Below are 16,534 nucleotides of genomic sequence, written 5' to 3'. Positions count from 1 at the left end.
TAATTAATGTCAGTCTTGGCTCAGTAGATCGCACTTTTGACTCTGTGTCAGAAGTCTGTGGGTTCAAGCCTCATCCCAAGACTTCAGCACATAATCTAAGCTGACACTTTAATGCAGTACTGACAGAGTGCTATGTTTCAGCTGGGACATTAAACAATGCTGCTGCCTAACTGCTTCCAGTAAACATTTAAGATCCCATGGTGCTATATAGAGGAGAGCAAGGTGTTCCTCTCAGTGCCCTGGCCAACATTCATTGCCTCAAACAACAAGCCAAAGGCAGATTAACTGGGCACTCATCTCATTGCTGTTTGTGAGATCCTGCTGCGAATCAAATGGCTGCTGCATTTCAGTAAGTCACTGCATTTCAAAAGTAATTTGTTGTATGTGAAAGCACTTTAAAACATTTCAGAGAGGTATAAGGTGCTATACATAAAAGCAAGTCTTAATTTTAAAAAGGAAACATGCACCAAAGGTCTCATGATTGACCTTTGCTTCCTTACCCTTATCTTCTTGATGCAATCCTTTGTATTGTGCGCTTTAATGCAAGACAATTTGGTGAATGAATTCCTTGTTGTGGGAGGTAGCACTGCTTGTAGTGCTTTGGAGAGTTCAGCACATTTTCTCTGCTCTGTGTCAGATAAGTTGCACCACCTGAATTTCTTTGCTGCAAGTTCAAAACAAGTATTTACATCAGGAAAAGCTTAGGTAAAAATTCTATTCAAAAAAGGAAAATGGATCTGAAGTGGTGAGTAACGTATAGCCTGAAGACAATATAGAGGCTGGGGTGTGTCACAGGTTAAAACTGGTTCAAGGGTTGAGGTTGAGTCTGGCTCCCACCTTTTGCCCAGTCCAAAATTGGACAAGGTTAAAAACATTGTGCGCATGCATAAAACTTGTCCACTCATGCCTACAAGAAATCTGATCCATTTGCACATGCACACAGTATCTTTTTAAATATGGGAGTCGAAAATCATGAATGTACTTTTTGGAGAACTGGATGGAGGGCAACCCTAGATGATACCGTAAACCCCAGAACTTTGCTCTCTCTGTTACCTAAGTGAGAAAAATGACATGTACCCATAACTTCAGGTGGTCATTGTACAGACACACTGTCAGATCAGTATACAACGTGCGTGGTACTTACAGAAAAATACATCGGAGGAATAGATGTTCTCACTTATAAGTTTATTCCACAAGATAATAGGGTTTAAAGGCATTTATTGGCTTTCATAGGAAATAAGTATACAATGATAACTATTATTAATAATAATTACACATATACTTAAGGTCACACTTACGATACATGACCGGAGAATTCACCACGTCACAGGTTTCGAGCTCGAAGGTTTAACGGCTGATCAGGCTTTGTCAAATTCTGAAGAATCTGTTCTAATATCCACCTTTTAAACCTTTCTTTCACTCTGGCTACGTGAGAATCCGCTTGTTTCCAAATTACCTCATCCAATTAGCTGCAATATGTTCAGTTTTAACAAGAATCACTCCCAAGCCTTCACCTTGACTGAACTGTCAATCAAGTCATTCAACTGGAGACAGTTACAGAGAACAAAGGCCCTCTCCAGGGATGTCACATAGCTGTCCTCAGAGGAGTCACCATCTAAAGCAATAGCTTCTCCACTTGTTGGTCAAAACATGTCCATTGATACCTCACTGCTGAGAGATCTACGGTAGCTCTCAAGGCCGAGCAAACAAAGACAGTTTGTTTCCTCTGCTTAACCTCCTTATTAGCTAAATCACTGTATTCCTTTTTAGTAACTGAACATTGCTAACAGAAACTCACTTAAAAGCTAAAGTTAATATGAAGAATTAACTGTTTCCTTACAGTACAGCTGTTGCAGTTTTCCATGCATTGGGAGTAGTGTGTGCTTGAACCTCAGGGAAATTGGGGTACATCTCTTGTTCGGATGGACTGGGGATTCTGCCTACACTGGATTGGTGGCCAATGTATGCTAGGGCATTGTCCTAAGCTAGAGTTTGGTAGTGTGCAGACAGTTATGTCCTCCCATCTTGATGTTCTGTGGCCTTCACACAATTTGTCTAATTCATCTGAAACATGAGCTACGTCCTTGAAACACACTCCAACCTGTGCATTGTCTATAAGGATCTATCTTACTAGTTGGTGCTGCTGGCATGGAGCTTCTCCCACTGGGAGTGCATATCGGGAATCTTGTTAGTTATTGGCGGTGAAAAATATCGCTGTGCATTGTGCTACCGGAATAACGCTCAGTTAAACAGGATTTAGGCTTCCCCCACATTCACCTACAGCATTTGGGAGCAATTTAAATGTTCGCAACATACAAAATACTGCTGATAATTTAATACCCTGGACTTAGTCCCTTTTTTATTATACTTTTTTCCATGTATTTTTTTAGGGGTGATCTCCTTTCTACCCACACACCCTTTTTTTTTGTATTTTTCCTCCCTTTATTCTTTGCCTTCCTGGACAGATAAGGCAGTCTAGAGATCAAGCACATAAACTGTCTCAAGTTTCCCCCCTAACCACCCAGTAGGAGGTGGCACAGGCTGCCCGGACGTGGCACTCCCCTCCAGTTTTTCTTTCTCACCGACTCCACTCAGCACTTCTCTGCTTTACAGAGCTGAGGCGAGGAAATTATCAGATCTGGGCTCTCCAACCCACATGTCCCTGCCCCATGGCGCTCAACGGCATTCAAAATTATGAGGAGTTTTGATTGCATAGCGAGGGAGAAACTTTTTCCATCGGCAGGAGGGTCATTAACCAGAGGACACAGATTTAAGATAATTGGCAAAAAATCCAGAGAGGTAAATGAGGAGAAATGTTTTTATGCAGCGAGTTGTTATGATCTGGAATGTGCTGCCTGAAAGGGTGGTGGAAGCAGAGTCAATGGTAACTTTCAAAAGAGAATTGGATATATACTTGAAAAGGAGAAATTTGCAGGGCTACGGGGAAAGAGCAGGGGAGTGGTGGCTCTTTCAAAGAGCCAGTAGAGGTATGACGGTCCGAATGGCCTCCTTCTGTTCTGTATGATTCTATGATATTGCACCATACCGGCAAGCGTTAGGCCAGGATCTGTCAGGCAGCACATTCCAGAGTGGGGCTCGAACCTCTGTCTATTCCTGCTCCATAGAACCTAGTATATTAATCCACAACGGCACTGTACCATTCTATCAAATGTCCCTTTAAGTCAGTGAAAGAAAGACTTGAATTTATACAGCACTTTTCATGACCTCAGAACGTCCCAAAGCACTTTATAGTCAATGAAGTACTTTGAAGTGTCGTCACTGTTGTAAAGTACATTTCCAGTACATTACACAGTGAAGTACATTACCAGTACATTGCACAGTGAAGTACATTACCAGTACATCACACAATGAAGTACATTACCAGTACATTGCACAGTGAAGTACATTACCAGTACATTGCACAGTGAAGTACCTTACCAATACATCACACAATGAAGTACATTACCAGTACATTGCACAGTGAAGTACATTTCCAGTACATTACACAGTGAAGTACATTTCCAGTACATTACACAGTGAAGTACATTTCCAGTACATTACACAGTGAAGTACATTACCAGTACATTGCACAGTGAAGTACCTTACCAGTACATCACACAATGAAGTACATTACCAGTACATTGCACAGTGAAGTACATTTCCAGTACATTACACAGTAAAGTACATTACCAGTACATTACACAATGAAGTACATTACCAGTACATTACACAGTAAAGTACATTACCAGTACATTACACAGTGAAGTACATTACCAGTACGTTACACTGTGAAGTACATTTCCAGTACATTACACAGTGAAGTACATTACCAGTACCGGCTAGCATGTTTCAGACATACGAGTCAAGAGTGCAAACTTACCCAAGGCAATAGCAATGAAACAGCTTAAAATGATTGCTCCTTTCATGGTGGAATCTGCAATGTTTCTCTCCAGTTCTCACGGCCAATCTCCACACTCCTGTGACAGTTTCCAGCAAACGCAAAGTGCAGCAGGACTCAGAAAGAGAACTGCACGCATGCCCACCAGGACGCAAACGGCATTCCAGACGGCACCTGGCAACGACTGCGTCTAATGCAAGTTTTCTGGATTGAAAACAGTGCCTATCCTTCATTGAAAAATGACATTCGGAAGTTGTCGGTAACTGGATTTAAAATTACAGATCTTCACATGGAAATAATTATCTTTCTTTTCCTTTATTGCAACCAGACTGTGGTCAGAGGTTGAAATGGATGAAACCTGGCAATCCTGTATTCACTTGTCAAAATCTCAGAACAATTACGGTTTGCAGCCTTTTAACTGTTTCAGGGCTATAGTATCCAATCACAGCAAATTTGCTGGATACAAAGAAAAGCTATGCCCCCGCCCTCCAAAGTTGGTAACGGCAATACTTGGGGTCAAACAGTTGGTAGGTTCCAGGTTCACAGATTTATGGTTTCAAAAAAGAAGAAAGAAAGGATTTGCATTTCTATAGTGCCTTTCATGACCTCAGGATGTCCCAAGGCGTTTTACAGCCAATGAAGTATTTTTTGAAGTGGAGTCACTGTTGTAATGTAGGAAACGTAGCAGCCAAATTGCGCACAGCAAGATCCCACAAAAAGCAATGTGATAATGACTGGATAATCTGTTTTTTGGTAATGTTGGTTGAGAGGTAAATATTGGCCAGGACACCAGAGGGAAATCCCCTGCTCTCCTTTGAAATAGTGTGCCATGGGATCTTTTACGTCGACCTGAGAGGGCAGATGGGGCCTCATTTTAACGTCTCATCCAAAAAACGGCACCTCCACTAGATGTGTTTCATCACCAAGACAGCCTACTTCCATCTCCGTAACATCGTCCGTCTCCACCCCTGCCTCCGTTCATCTGCTGCTGAAATCCTCATCCATGCCTTTGTAACCTCCAGACTGGACTATTCCAATGCTCTACAGGCTGGCCTTCCATCTTCCACTCTTCATAAACTTGAGCTCATCCGGAACTCTGCTGCCCGCATCCTAACTAGCACCAAGTCCGGTTCTCCCATCACCCCTGTGCTCGCTGACCTACATTGGCTCCAGGTCCGGGAACGCCTCGATTTTAAAATTCTCATGCTTGTTTTCAAATCCCTCCATGGCCTTGCTTCCCCATGTCTCTGTAACCTCACCCAGCCCTACAATCCTCCAAAATCTCGGCTCTCCTCCAATTCTTGCCTCTTGTGCACCCCCGATTTTAATTGCTCCACCATTGGCGGCCGTGCCTTCAGCTGTCTAGGCCCTAAGCTCTGCAATTCCCGCCCAATACCTCTCCACCTCTCTACCCCTCTCTCCTCCTTTAAGATGCTCCTTAAAACCTATCTCTTTGACCAAGCTTTTGGTCACCTGCCTTAATATCTCCTTGTGTGGCTTGGTGTCAAATTTTGTTTCATAACACTCCTGTGAAGCACCTTGGGACATTTTACTACGTTAAAAGCCCTATATAAATGCAAGTTGTTGTTTCCGGAGAGAGAGAGGGTTGAGGGGTATGGTGAGAAGGCAATAGATCTTCCCTAAAGTGGAGCACCATATTAGTGAATTAGCACTAACATAATATTAGTAAAACCAATCAGATTGCAGTAATGTGATTGAAATGGAAGAACACTAATAAGAGGGCCAGTCTGTAGTTTCAACTGTAGGGGACTGTGGATCATCAATGAAAAACTAAGGACCATAAATATAAGGTAGCCTTAGCCCCATATCCTTTGATACCTTTGGTTAACAAAAATCTATCAATCTCAGATTTAAAATTAACAATTGAGCATCAACTGCCATTTGCAGAAGAGAGTTTCAAACTTCTACCACCCTTTGCGTGTAGAAGTGTTTCCTAACTTCACTCCTGAAAGACCTGGCTCTAATTTTTAGGCTATGTCCCCCAGTCCTAGACTCCCCAACAGTTTCTCTCTATCTACCCTATCAGTTCCCATTAATAGCTTGAAAACTTCGATCAAGTCACCCCTTCATCTTCTAAATTCCAGGGAATACAACCCTAGTTTGTGTAATCGCTCCTCGTACTTTAACCCTTGGAGTCCAGGTATCATTGTAGTAAATCTGTGCTGCACTCCCTCCAAGGCCAATATATACAATTGGAATAACTCTGGGAAAAGCATCCTGACTGATTTTCAAATCAAAGCTTCATCTTCAGGGAATATAACTCAGGTTTACCTATCTAGCGTCCAGCCCTGTTCCGTTATCCCAAGCATCATCATAGTGAATTGTCACTGGACTTCCTTCAAGTCAGTGTCTCTTTCCTAAAGTGGGTCACCCAAAGCTGAACACAATATTCCAGATTAGGTCTGACTAACACTGTATAACTGCATGACTTGGTGGGGGGGGGTGGGGGGGGAGATCCAGCGCTGGACTGGAAGTCTGGGGGAGAGGGGGAAGATCGGGGGGGAGAGGGGGAAGATCGGGGGGGAGACGGGAAGATCGGGGGGGAGAGGGGAAGATGGGGGGGAAGAGGGGAAGATCGGGGGGGAGAGGGGAAGATCGGGGGGGGGAGAGGGGAAGATCGGGGGGGGGAGAGGGGAAGACCGGGGGGGGGAGAGGGGAAGACCGGGGGGGGGGGGGGGGGGGGGGGGAGAAGCGAAGATCGGGGGGAGAAGCGAAGATCAGGGGGAGAAGCGAAAATCGGGGAAGATCGGGGAGACAGGGGAAGGTCAGGGGGATGGGGAAGATCGGGAGGAAGAGAGGAAGATCGGGGGAAGATCAGGAGGACATCGGGGGGAGTGAAGAGGGGGACATCGGGGGGTGAAGAGTGGGACATCAGATATCGGACACCATAGCAGGGTGCAAAGGTAGATTCATTTTGTGTTTTCACTTCCGTCCATGGTTTTTTATTAAATTTATTTAGTTTATTGTTCCCTGATCAGGCCCTTCACGCCTGGTTTCACCAAACGTGAATCAGAAGCGGTGGGCAAGCCGCCCAGGTAAGTTAAAAATCGTTCTAATGACTTAGTCTGTCAGAGGTAAAATGCCTTAAGTACCTCAATGAGATACATTTGGCTCTTGAGCTGTAAGCCAGCGGGTGGGTCCCTGGGAAACGCGGAAGTCAGCGAGTTGGAGCTGGCTTCCGAACCCGAATGGGATTTCCGTGATTTTCGGAGCCCCCCGGCGCCCAACGCACCCGCAATTGCCCCCTAAAATCACCCCCCATATATCACTGCCCATAATCCATGAATGTTGCTTTTATCCCAACTCTCTGCCTTCTACCTTTCAACTATGTGAACAATATGTTAAGGAAGCAACTAGGGTACAGGCTACTTTAGATTTAGTATTGTGTAATGTCACAAGGTTAATTAGGAATCTTATAGTTATGGATCCTCTTGGGTAGAGTGATCATAATATGATAGAATGTCATATTGAGTTTGAGAGTGATATAGTTAAGTCCGAAACTAGTGTCTTGAATTTAAACAAAGCCAATTACATGGGTATGAGGGGTGAGTTGGCTAAGGTAGATTGGGAAATTAGATTAAAAGATATGACGGTAGATAAGCAATGGTGAATATTTAAGGAAATAATTCGTAATTCTCAACGAATATACATTCCCTTGAGGAATAAAAACTCCACAGGAAAAAACCATGGCTAACTAGAGAAGTTAAGGATAGTATTATCGAAGAATCGTAGAATGGTTGCAGCACAGAAGGAGGCCATTCGGCCCATCGAGCCGGCTCTTTGTAAGAGCAATCCAGTTAGTCCCATGCCCCTGTTCTTCTCCATAGCCCTGCAAATTTTTTCCCTTCAAGTATTTATCCAATTCCTTTTTGAAAGCCCCGACTGAATCTGCTTCTCTTTAGTTTATCTTTATTTACTTTATCTAAACCCTTCATGATTTTGAACACTTATTAGATTAAAACAAGAGGCTTACAATGTTGCCAGAAAGAGTAGTAAACCTGAGGATTGGGAGGGTTTTAGAAATCAGCAAAGGATGACCAAGAAATAATTAAAGAGGGAGAAAACTGAATATGAGAGTAAACTAGCAAGAAATATAAAAACAGATTGTAAAAGCTTCTACAAGTATGTAAAAAGGAAGTAAACATGGGTCCCTTAGAGGCAGGGACAGGAGAAATTATAATGGTGAATAACGAAATGGCAGAGACGTTAAACAAATATTTTGCATCTGTTATCACAGTTGAAGGCACAAAATACATACTGGAAAAAGTGGGGAACCAAGGGTCTAATGAGAGTGAGGAACTTAAAGCAATTAAGATTAGTAAAGAAAAAGTTACTAGTGGGAAGGATATAGAGCAGCAAATTTGCAGGGAAATTACAGAGGTGCAAGAGCCATAGAGTAGTGATAATGGGGGACTTCAATTGTCCTAATATAGACTGGGATAGTAATAGTGTAAAGGGCAAAGAGGGGGAGGAATTTTTGAAGTGTGTTCAGGAGAACTTCTTGACCAGTACATTTCCAGCCCAATGAGGAAGGAGGCATTGCTGGATCTGGTTCTGGGGAATGAGGTGGGCCAAGTGGAGCAAGTGTCAGTGGGAGAACATTTAGGGAACAGTGATCATAGTATCATAAGGATTAGATTAGCTATGGAAAAGGACAAGGAGCACTCTAGAGTAAAAATTCTCAATTGGAAGAGGGCCAGTTTCAGTGGGATGAGCACGGATCTGGCCCAGATAAATTGGAATCAAAGATTGGCAAGCAAAACTGTAATTGAACAATGGACGGCCTTTAAAGAGGAGATGGTTTGAGTACAGTCTAAGTACATTCCCACGAGGGAGAAAGGTAGGGCAACTAAAGGCAGAGCTCCTTGGATGATGGAACAGATTAGAGAGTAAGATGAAGCAGAAAAGGGGAATGTATGATGGATGTCAGGTTGGTAACAAAAGTGAGAACCAGGCTGAATATAGAAAGTTCAAAGGGGAGTGAAAAAGGAAATAAGAGGGGCAAAGAAAGAGTATGAGAATAGACTGGCAGCTAACATAAAAGGAAATCCAAAAGTCTTCTACAGGCACGTAAACAGTAAACGGGTAGTAAGAGGATGGGTGGGACTGATTAAGGACCAAAAAGGAGATCTACACATGGAGGCAGAGTGCATGGCTGAGGTACTAAATGAGTACTTTGCATCTGTCTTTACCAAGGAAGAGGATGCTGCCAAAGTCACAGTAAAAGAAGAGGTAGTTGATATACTAGATGGGCTAAAAATTGATAAAGAGGAGGTACTAGAAAGGCTGGCTGTACTTAAAGTAGATAAGTCACCTGGTCCAGATGGGATACATCCTAGGTTGCTGAGGGAAGTAGAGGTGGAAATTGCAGAGGTACTGGCCATAATCTTCCAATCATCCTTAGATACAGGGTGGTGCCAGGGTGGAGAATTGCAAATGTTACACCCTTGTTCAAAAAAGGGTATAAAGATAAACCCAGCAACTCAGGCCAGTCAGTTTAACCTCGATGGTGGAGAAACTTTTAGAATCGATAATCCGGGACAACATTAACAGTCACTTGGACAAGTGTGGATTAATTAAGGAAAGCCAGCACGGATTTGTTAAAGGCAAATCATGTTTAACTAACTTGATTGAGTTTTTTGATGAGGTAACAGAAAGGGTTGATGAGGGCAATGCGAGGAGCCCTAGTAAAATTGAAGTCAATGGGAATCAGGGGGAAAACTCTCCAGTGGCTGGAGTCATACCTAGCACAAAGGAAGATGGTAGTGGTTGTTGGAGGCCAATCATCTCAGCCCCAGGACATTGCTGCAGGAGTTCCTCAGGGCAGTGTCCTAGGCCCAACCATCTTCAGATGCTTCATCAATGACCTTCCCTCCATCATAAGGTCAGAAATGGGGATGTTCACTGATGATTGCACAGTGTTCAGTTCCATTCGCAACCCCTCAAATAATGAAGCAGTCCGAGCCCGCATGCAGCAAGACCTGGACAACATCCAGGCTTGGGCTCATAAGTGGCAAGTAACATTCGCGCCAGATAAGTGCCAGGCAATGACCATCTCCAACAAGAGAGAGTCTAACCACCTCCCCTTGACATTCAACGGCATTACCATCGCCGAATCCCCCACCATCAACATCCTGGGGGTCACCATTGACCAGAAACTTAACTGGACCAGCCACATAAATACTGTGGCTACGAGAGCATGTCAGAGGCTGGGTATTCTGCGGCGAGTGACTCACCTCCTGACTCCCCAAAGCCTTTCCACCATCGACAAGGCATAAGTCAGGAGTGTGATGGAATACTCTCCACTTGCCTGGATGAGTGCAGCTCCAACAACACTCAAGAAGCTCGACACCATCCAAGATAAAGCAGCCCGCTTGATTAGCACCCCATCCACCACCCTAAACATTCACTCCCTTCACCACCGGCGCACAGTGGCTGCAGTGTGTACCATCCACAGAATGCACTGCAGCAACTCGCCAAGGCTTCTTCGACAGCACCTCCCAAACCCGCGACCTCTACCACCTAGAAGGACAAGAGCAGCAGGCTCATGGGAACAACACCACCTGCACGTTCCCCTCCAAGTCACACACCATCCCGACTTGGAAATATATCGCCGTTCCTTCATCGTCGCTGGGTCAAAATCCTGGAACTCCTTTCCTAACAGCACTGTGGGAGAACCATCACCACACGGACTGCAGCGGTTCAAGAAGGCGGCTCACCACCGCCTTCTCAAGGGCAATTAGGGATGGGCAATAAATGCCGGCCTCGCCAGCGACGCCCACATCCCATGAACAAATAAAAAAAAATTTGGTGTATATGGACTTCCAAAAGGCATTTGATAGGCTTGTCATCAAGGCTGAAGCCCATGGAATAAAAGGGGCAAATGCAAAGTACTCATTTAGTACCTCAGCCATGCCCTCTGCCTCCATGTGTAGATCTCCTTTTTGGTCCCTAATCGGTCCCACCCCTCCTCTTACTACTCATTTACTGTTAATAAAAGGAGCAGTGGCAGCATGGATACGAAATTGGCTAAGTGACAGGAAACAGAGGGTAGAAGTGAATGGATGTTTTTCAGACTGGAGGGAGGTGTACAGTAGTGTTCCCCAGGGGTTGGTACTAGGATCACTGTTTTTTTGATATATATTAATGAATTGGACTTGGATGTACAGGGCACAATTTCAAAGTTTGTAGATGACACAAAACTTGGAAGGGTAGTGAATAGTGAGGAAGACAGTGATAGATTTCAAGAGGACATAGACAGGCTGGTGGAATGGGAAGACACGTGGTAGATTAAATTTAATGCAGAAAAGTGCGAAGTGATACATTTTGCTAGAAAGAATGAGGAGAGGTAATATAAACTAAAGGGTACAATTCTAAAAGGGGTGCCGGAACAGAGAGATCCTGGGGTATATCTGCACAAATCATTGAAGGTGGCAGGGCAGGTTGAGAAAGCGGTTAAAAAAGCATACGGGATCCTGGGCTTTATAAACAGAGGCAATAGAGTACAAAAGCAAGGAAATTATGATGAACTTTTATAAAACACTGGTTCAACCACAACTGGAGCATTATGTCCAATTCTGGGCACCGCATTTTAGAAAGGATGTGAAGGCCTTAGAGAGGCCTTAGAGAAAAGATTTACTAGAATGGTTCCAGGGATGAAGGACTTCAGTTATGTGGATAGGCTGGAGAAGCTGGGATTGTTCTCCTTAGAGCAGAGAAGGTTGAGAGGAGATATGATAGAGGTATTCAAAATCATGAAGGGTCTAGACAGAGTAGATAGAGATAAATTCTTCCCATTGGCAGAAGGGTCAAGAACCTAAGGACATAGATTTAAGGTGATTGGCAAAAGAACCAAAGGCGACATGAGGAAAAACTTTTTTACACAGTAAGTGGTTATGATCTGGAAGGAACTGCTGTGGGGGTGGTGGAGGCAGATTCAATTGTGGCTTTCAAAAGGGAATTGGATAAGTACTTGAAGTGAAAAAATCTTCAGGGTTACGGGAAAAGGGCGGGGGATTGGGACTAGCTGGATTGCTCTTGCAGAGAGCCATCACAGACTCGATGGGCCGAATGGCCTCCTTTCGCGCTGTAACCATTCTATGATTCTAAATTAATGGGACTAAAAGCCGACAAATCCCCTGGACCTGGTGGCCTACATCTTAGGGTTTTAAAAGAGATGGCTGCAGAGATAGTGGATGCATTGGTTTTGATCTTCCAGAATTCCCTAGATTCTAGAACGGTCCTCGTGGATTGGAAGACAGCGAATGTAACCCTGCTATTCAAGAAAGGAGGGAGAGAGAAAACAGTGAACTATAGGCCAGTTATCCTAACATCAGTAGGGAAAATGCTGGAATCAATTATTAAGGATGTAGTAACAGGGCACTTAGAAAATCATAATATGATTAAGCAGAGTCAACATGGTTTTATGAAAGGGAAATCGTGTTTGACAAATCCATTAGAGTTTTTTGATAAGGTGCTTCATAAGTGGTTGTTACACAAGATTAGGGGTCATGGGATTGGGGATAATATATTAGCATGGATTGAGGATTGGTTAAAGGACAGAAAACAGAGAGTAGGAATAAATAGGTCATTTTCGGGTTGGCAGGTTATAACTAGTGGGGTACCGCAAGGATCAGTGCTTGGGCTTCAGCTGTTTACAATTTATATCAATGACTTAGATGAGGGGACTGAGTGTAATGTCTCCAAGTTTGCTGACAATACAAAGCTAGGTGGGAAAGTAATCTGTGAGGAGGACACAAAGAGTCTGCAAAGGGATATAGACAGATTAAGTGAGTGGGCGAGAAGGTGGCAGATGGAGTATAATGTGGAGAAATATGAAATTATACACTTTTCTATTCTTCTCTAGGAAGAATAGAAAAGCAGAATATTTTTTAAAAGATGAGCGACTAAGAAATATTGGTAGTCAGAGGGATTTGAGTGTCCTTGTACACGAATCACAGGAAGTTAACATGCAGGTACAGCAAGCAATTAGGAAGGCAAATGGTATGTTATCCTTTATTGCAAGGGGGTTGTGGTATAAGAGTAAGGAGGTCTTGCTACAATTATATAGGGCTTTGGTGAAACCACACCTGAAGTACTGTGTAACAGTTTTGGTCTCTTTACTTAAGGAAGGAGATACTTACCTTAGAGGGGGGTGCAACAAAGGTTCACTAGATTGATTCCTGGGATGAGAGGGTTGTCCTATGAGGAGAGATTGAGTAGAATAGGCCTATATTCTCTGGAGTTTAGAAGAATGAGAGGTGATTTAATTGAAACATATAAAATTCCTTGAGGGCTTGACAGGGTAGATGCTGAGAGGCTGTTTCCCCTGGCTGGAGAGTCTAGAACTAGGGGGTCATGGTCTCAAGATAATGGGTCGGACATTTAGGACCGAGATGAGGAAAAATTTCTTCACTCAGAGGGTTGTGAATCTTTGGAATTCTCTACCCCAGATGGCTGTGGATGCTGAGTCGTTGAGTGTATTCAAGACTGAGATCGATAGATTTTTGGACACTTTGGGAATCAAGGGATATGGGGATAGGGCAGGAAAGTGGAGTAGAGGTAGAAGATCAGCCATGATCTTATTGAATGGCGCAGCAGGCTCGAGGGGCTGTATGGCCTACTCCTGCTCCTAGTTCTTATGTCCTTAATTACTCAAGCCATAAAGCTGCCTCCAATTGCACACACTTCAATTTTAGTTAGCAATCTTCTGTGCATAAACTTATCCAATGCTTTCTGAAAATCTATCCATATGACATTCACCAACTCAGTGACTTCTATTAGCCAATGAATTACTTTTGAAGTGTAATCACTGTTGTTATGTAGGTGAACACAGCAACCAATGTTTTAACTTAAATGAACAGAAAATCAGGCAATGTGGGCCTGTGATTTCCTGAGCAGCGCTCCCTGCGAACACCTCTCCTCACCAGGATTGACGAATCGGCCCTAATAATGTTAATGCGACCAAATCAATGATTTGTATTTGTAGGAAGAGAGAAAGTAAAAAAGGCCCAGGGCTTCTAATTCTGATCATTATCCAATGGCTTGTGTCTATGGTATGAATGTGTGGACCTTGCCTTAGGACAGGATGAGGCTTGGCTGTGACGTTCTCCACAGTCAAGTAGCCTCCCGACCCACTGTCTACGGTTATACATTAAGAATGATCCGAATTGGCCAGTACCCTTAGAATTTTATCATAACATGAGCCATGCAGCATCTTCAAGAGACATACGGAGGACGGGGAAAATAATCCTCATTTAGATTAGAAAATTGTGATAACCCTTATACTGAATTTGCATAAAGCTAACCTCCCACCCAAAGATTCTCTCCACCGGTTAATTTCAAGTTAATTCCAAAAATGTAAAATAAGGCGAAGGCAAGGAATGCACTGCCTGATTCAATAGTAACTTTCAAAAGGGAATTGGATTTTTACTTGAAAAGGAAATATTTGCAGGGTTATGAGGAAAGGGCAGGGGAGTGGGACTAATTGGATAGCTCTTTCAAAGAACCGCCACAGGCACAAAGGGCTGAATGGCTTCCTTCTGTGCTGTAGATTCTATGATTCTATGAATGAAGGCAATTTGGATAGGTGCCCTTTCCTGTTGGTGGTGATATTTTATTTTTAAATAACTATTGGATCGCCCATAGCATTGCTCATGGATCAAAATTTTAATAAAATAAGTTAAGGATATAACTAAAAGGGGAGAGAAGAGGCCCACACAACAGCACTGAGGAGACTGAGCGAGTTGCTGGGGTGAGCCAGCACACTCAGTGCTGTATGAATCATAGAATCATAGAATCATAGAAGTTACAACATGGAAACAGGCCCTTCGGCCCAACATGTCCATGTCGCCCAGTTTATACCACTAAGCTAGTCCCAATTGCCTGCACTTGGCCCATATCCCTCTATACCCATCTTACCCATGTAACTGTCCAAATGCTTTTTAAAAGACAAAATTGTACCCGCCTCTACTACTGCCTCTGGCAGCTCGTTCCAGACACTCACCACCCTTTGAGTGAAAAAATTGCCCCTCTGGACCCTTTTGTATCTCTCCCCTCTCACCTTAAATCTGTGCCCCCTCGTTATAGACTCCCCTACCATTGGGAAAAGATTTTGACTATCCACCTTATCTATGCCCCTCATTATTTTATAGACTTCCATAAGATCACCCCTTAACCTCCTACTCTCCAGGGAAAAAAGTCCCAGTCTGTCTAACCTCTCCCTGTAAGTCAAACCATCAAGTCCTGGTAGCATCCTAGTAAATCTTTTCTGCACTCTTTCTAGTTTAATAATATCCTTTCTATAATAGGGTGACCAGAACTGTACACAGTACTCCAAGTGTGGCCTCACCAATGCCCTGTACAACTTCAACAAGACATCCCAACTCCTGCATTCAATGTTCTGACCAATGAAACCAAGCATGCTGAATGCCTTCTTCACCACCCTATCCACCTGTGACTCCACTTTCAAGGAGCTATGAATCTGTACTCCCAGATCTCTTTGTTCTATAACTCTCCCCAACGCCCTACCATTAACGGAGTAGGTCCTGGCCCGATTCGATCTACCAAAATGCATCACCTCACATTTATCGAAATTAAACTCCATCTGCCATTCATCGGCCCACTGGCCCAATTTATCAAGATCCCGTTGCAATCCTAGATAACCTTCTTCACTGTCCACAATGCCATCAATCTTGGTGTCATCTGCAAACTTACTAACCATGCCTCCTAAATTCTCATCCAAATCATTAATATAAATAACAAATAACAGCGGACCCAGCACCGATCCCTGAGGCACACCGCTGGACACAGGCATCCAGTTTGAAAAACAACCCTCTACAACCACCCTCTGTCTTCTGCCGTCAATCCAATTTTGTATCCAATTGGCTACCTCACCTTGGATCCCATGAGATTTAACCTTATGTAACAACCTACCATGCGGTACCTTGTCAAATGCTTTGCTGAAGTCCATGTAGACCACGTCTACTGCACAGCCCTCATCTATCTTCTTGGTTACCCCTTCAAAAAACTCAATCAAATTCGTGAGACATGATTTTCCTCTCACAAAACCATGCTGACTGTTCCTAATTAGTCCCTGCCTCTCCAAATGCCTGTAGATCCTGTCCCTCAGAATACCCTCTAACAACTTACCCACTACAGATGTCAGGCTCACTGGTCTGTAGTTCCCAGGCTTTTCCCTGCCGCCCTTCTTAAACAAAGGCACAACATTTGCTACCCTCCAATCTTCAGGCACCTCACCTGTAGCGGTGGATGATTCAAATATCTCTGCTAGGGGACCCGCAATTTCCTCCCTAACCTCCCATAACGTCCTGGGATACATTTCATCAGGTCCCGGAGATTTATCTACCTTGATGCGCGTTAAGACTTCCAGCACATCCCTCTCTGTAATATGTACACTCCTCAAGACATCACTATTTATTTCCCCAAGTTCCCTAACATCCATGCCTTTCTCAACCGTAAATACCGATGTGAAATATTCATTCAGGATCTCACCCATCTCTTGTGGTTCCGCACATAGATGACCTTGTTGATCCTTCAGAGGCCCTACTCTCTCCCTAGTTACCCTTTTGCCCTTTATGTATTTGTAGAAGCTCT

At 43.7% G+C, this 16,534-nt stretch overlaps 1 protein-coding gene across 2 annotated transcripts in view; it reads right to left on the bottom strand.

Annotated features, from left to right (window-relative positions):
- Nucleotides 1–16,534, bottom strand: part of sxph (saxiphilin) — a 103,174-nt gene that overhangs the window by 71,431 nt on the left and 15,209 nt on the right. The window contains exon 2 of one of the 2 annotated variants that reach the window (XM_068006272.1): nucleotides 501–664. The exons of the other annotated variant lie outside the window; for it this stretch is intronic. Coding sequence (XP_067862373.1) covers nucleotides 501–664 — 164 coding nt within the window. The remainder of the gene's footprint in view (nucleotides 1–500; nucleotides 665–16,534) is intronic. 2 annotated transcript variants of the gene reach the window in all.

This window comes from Heptranchias perlo, chromosome 25 (assembly GCF_035084215.1).
Source record: "Heptranchias perlo isolate sHepPer1 chromosome 25, sHepPer1.hap1, whole genome shotgun sequence".
NCBI lineage: Eukaryota > Metazoa > Chordata > Chondrichthyes > Hexanchiformes > Hexanchidae > Heptranchias > Heptranchias perlo.
The sequence above is the reverse complement of the archived record's forward strand: the minus strand, read 5'-3'. Positions and strand labels throughout refer to the sequence as shown.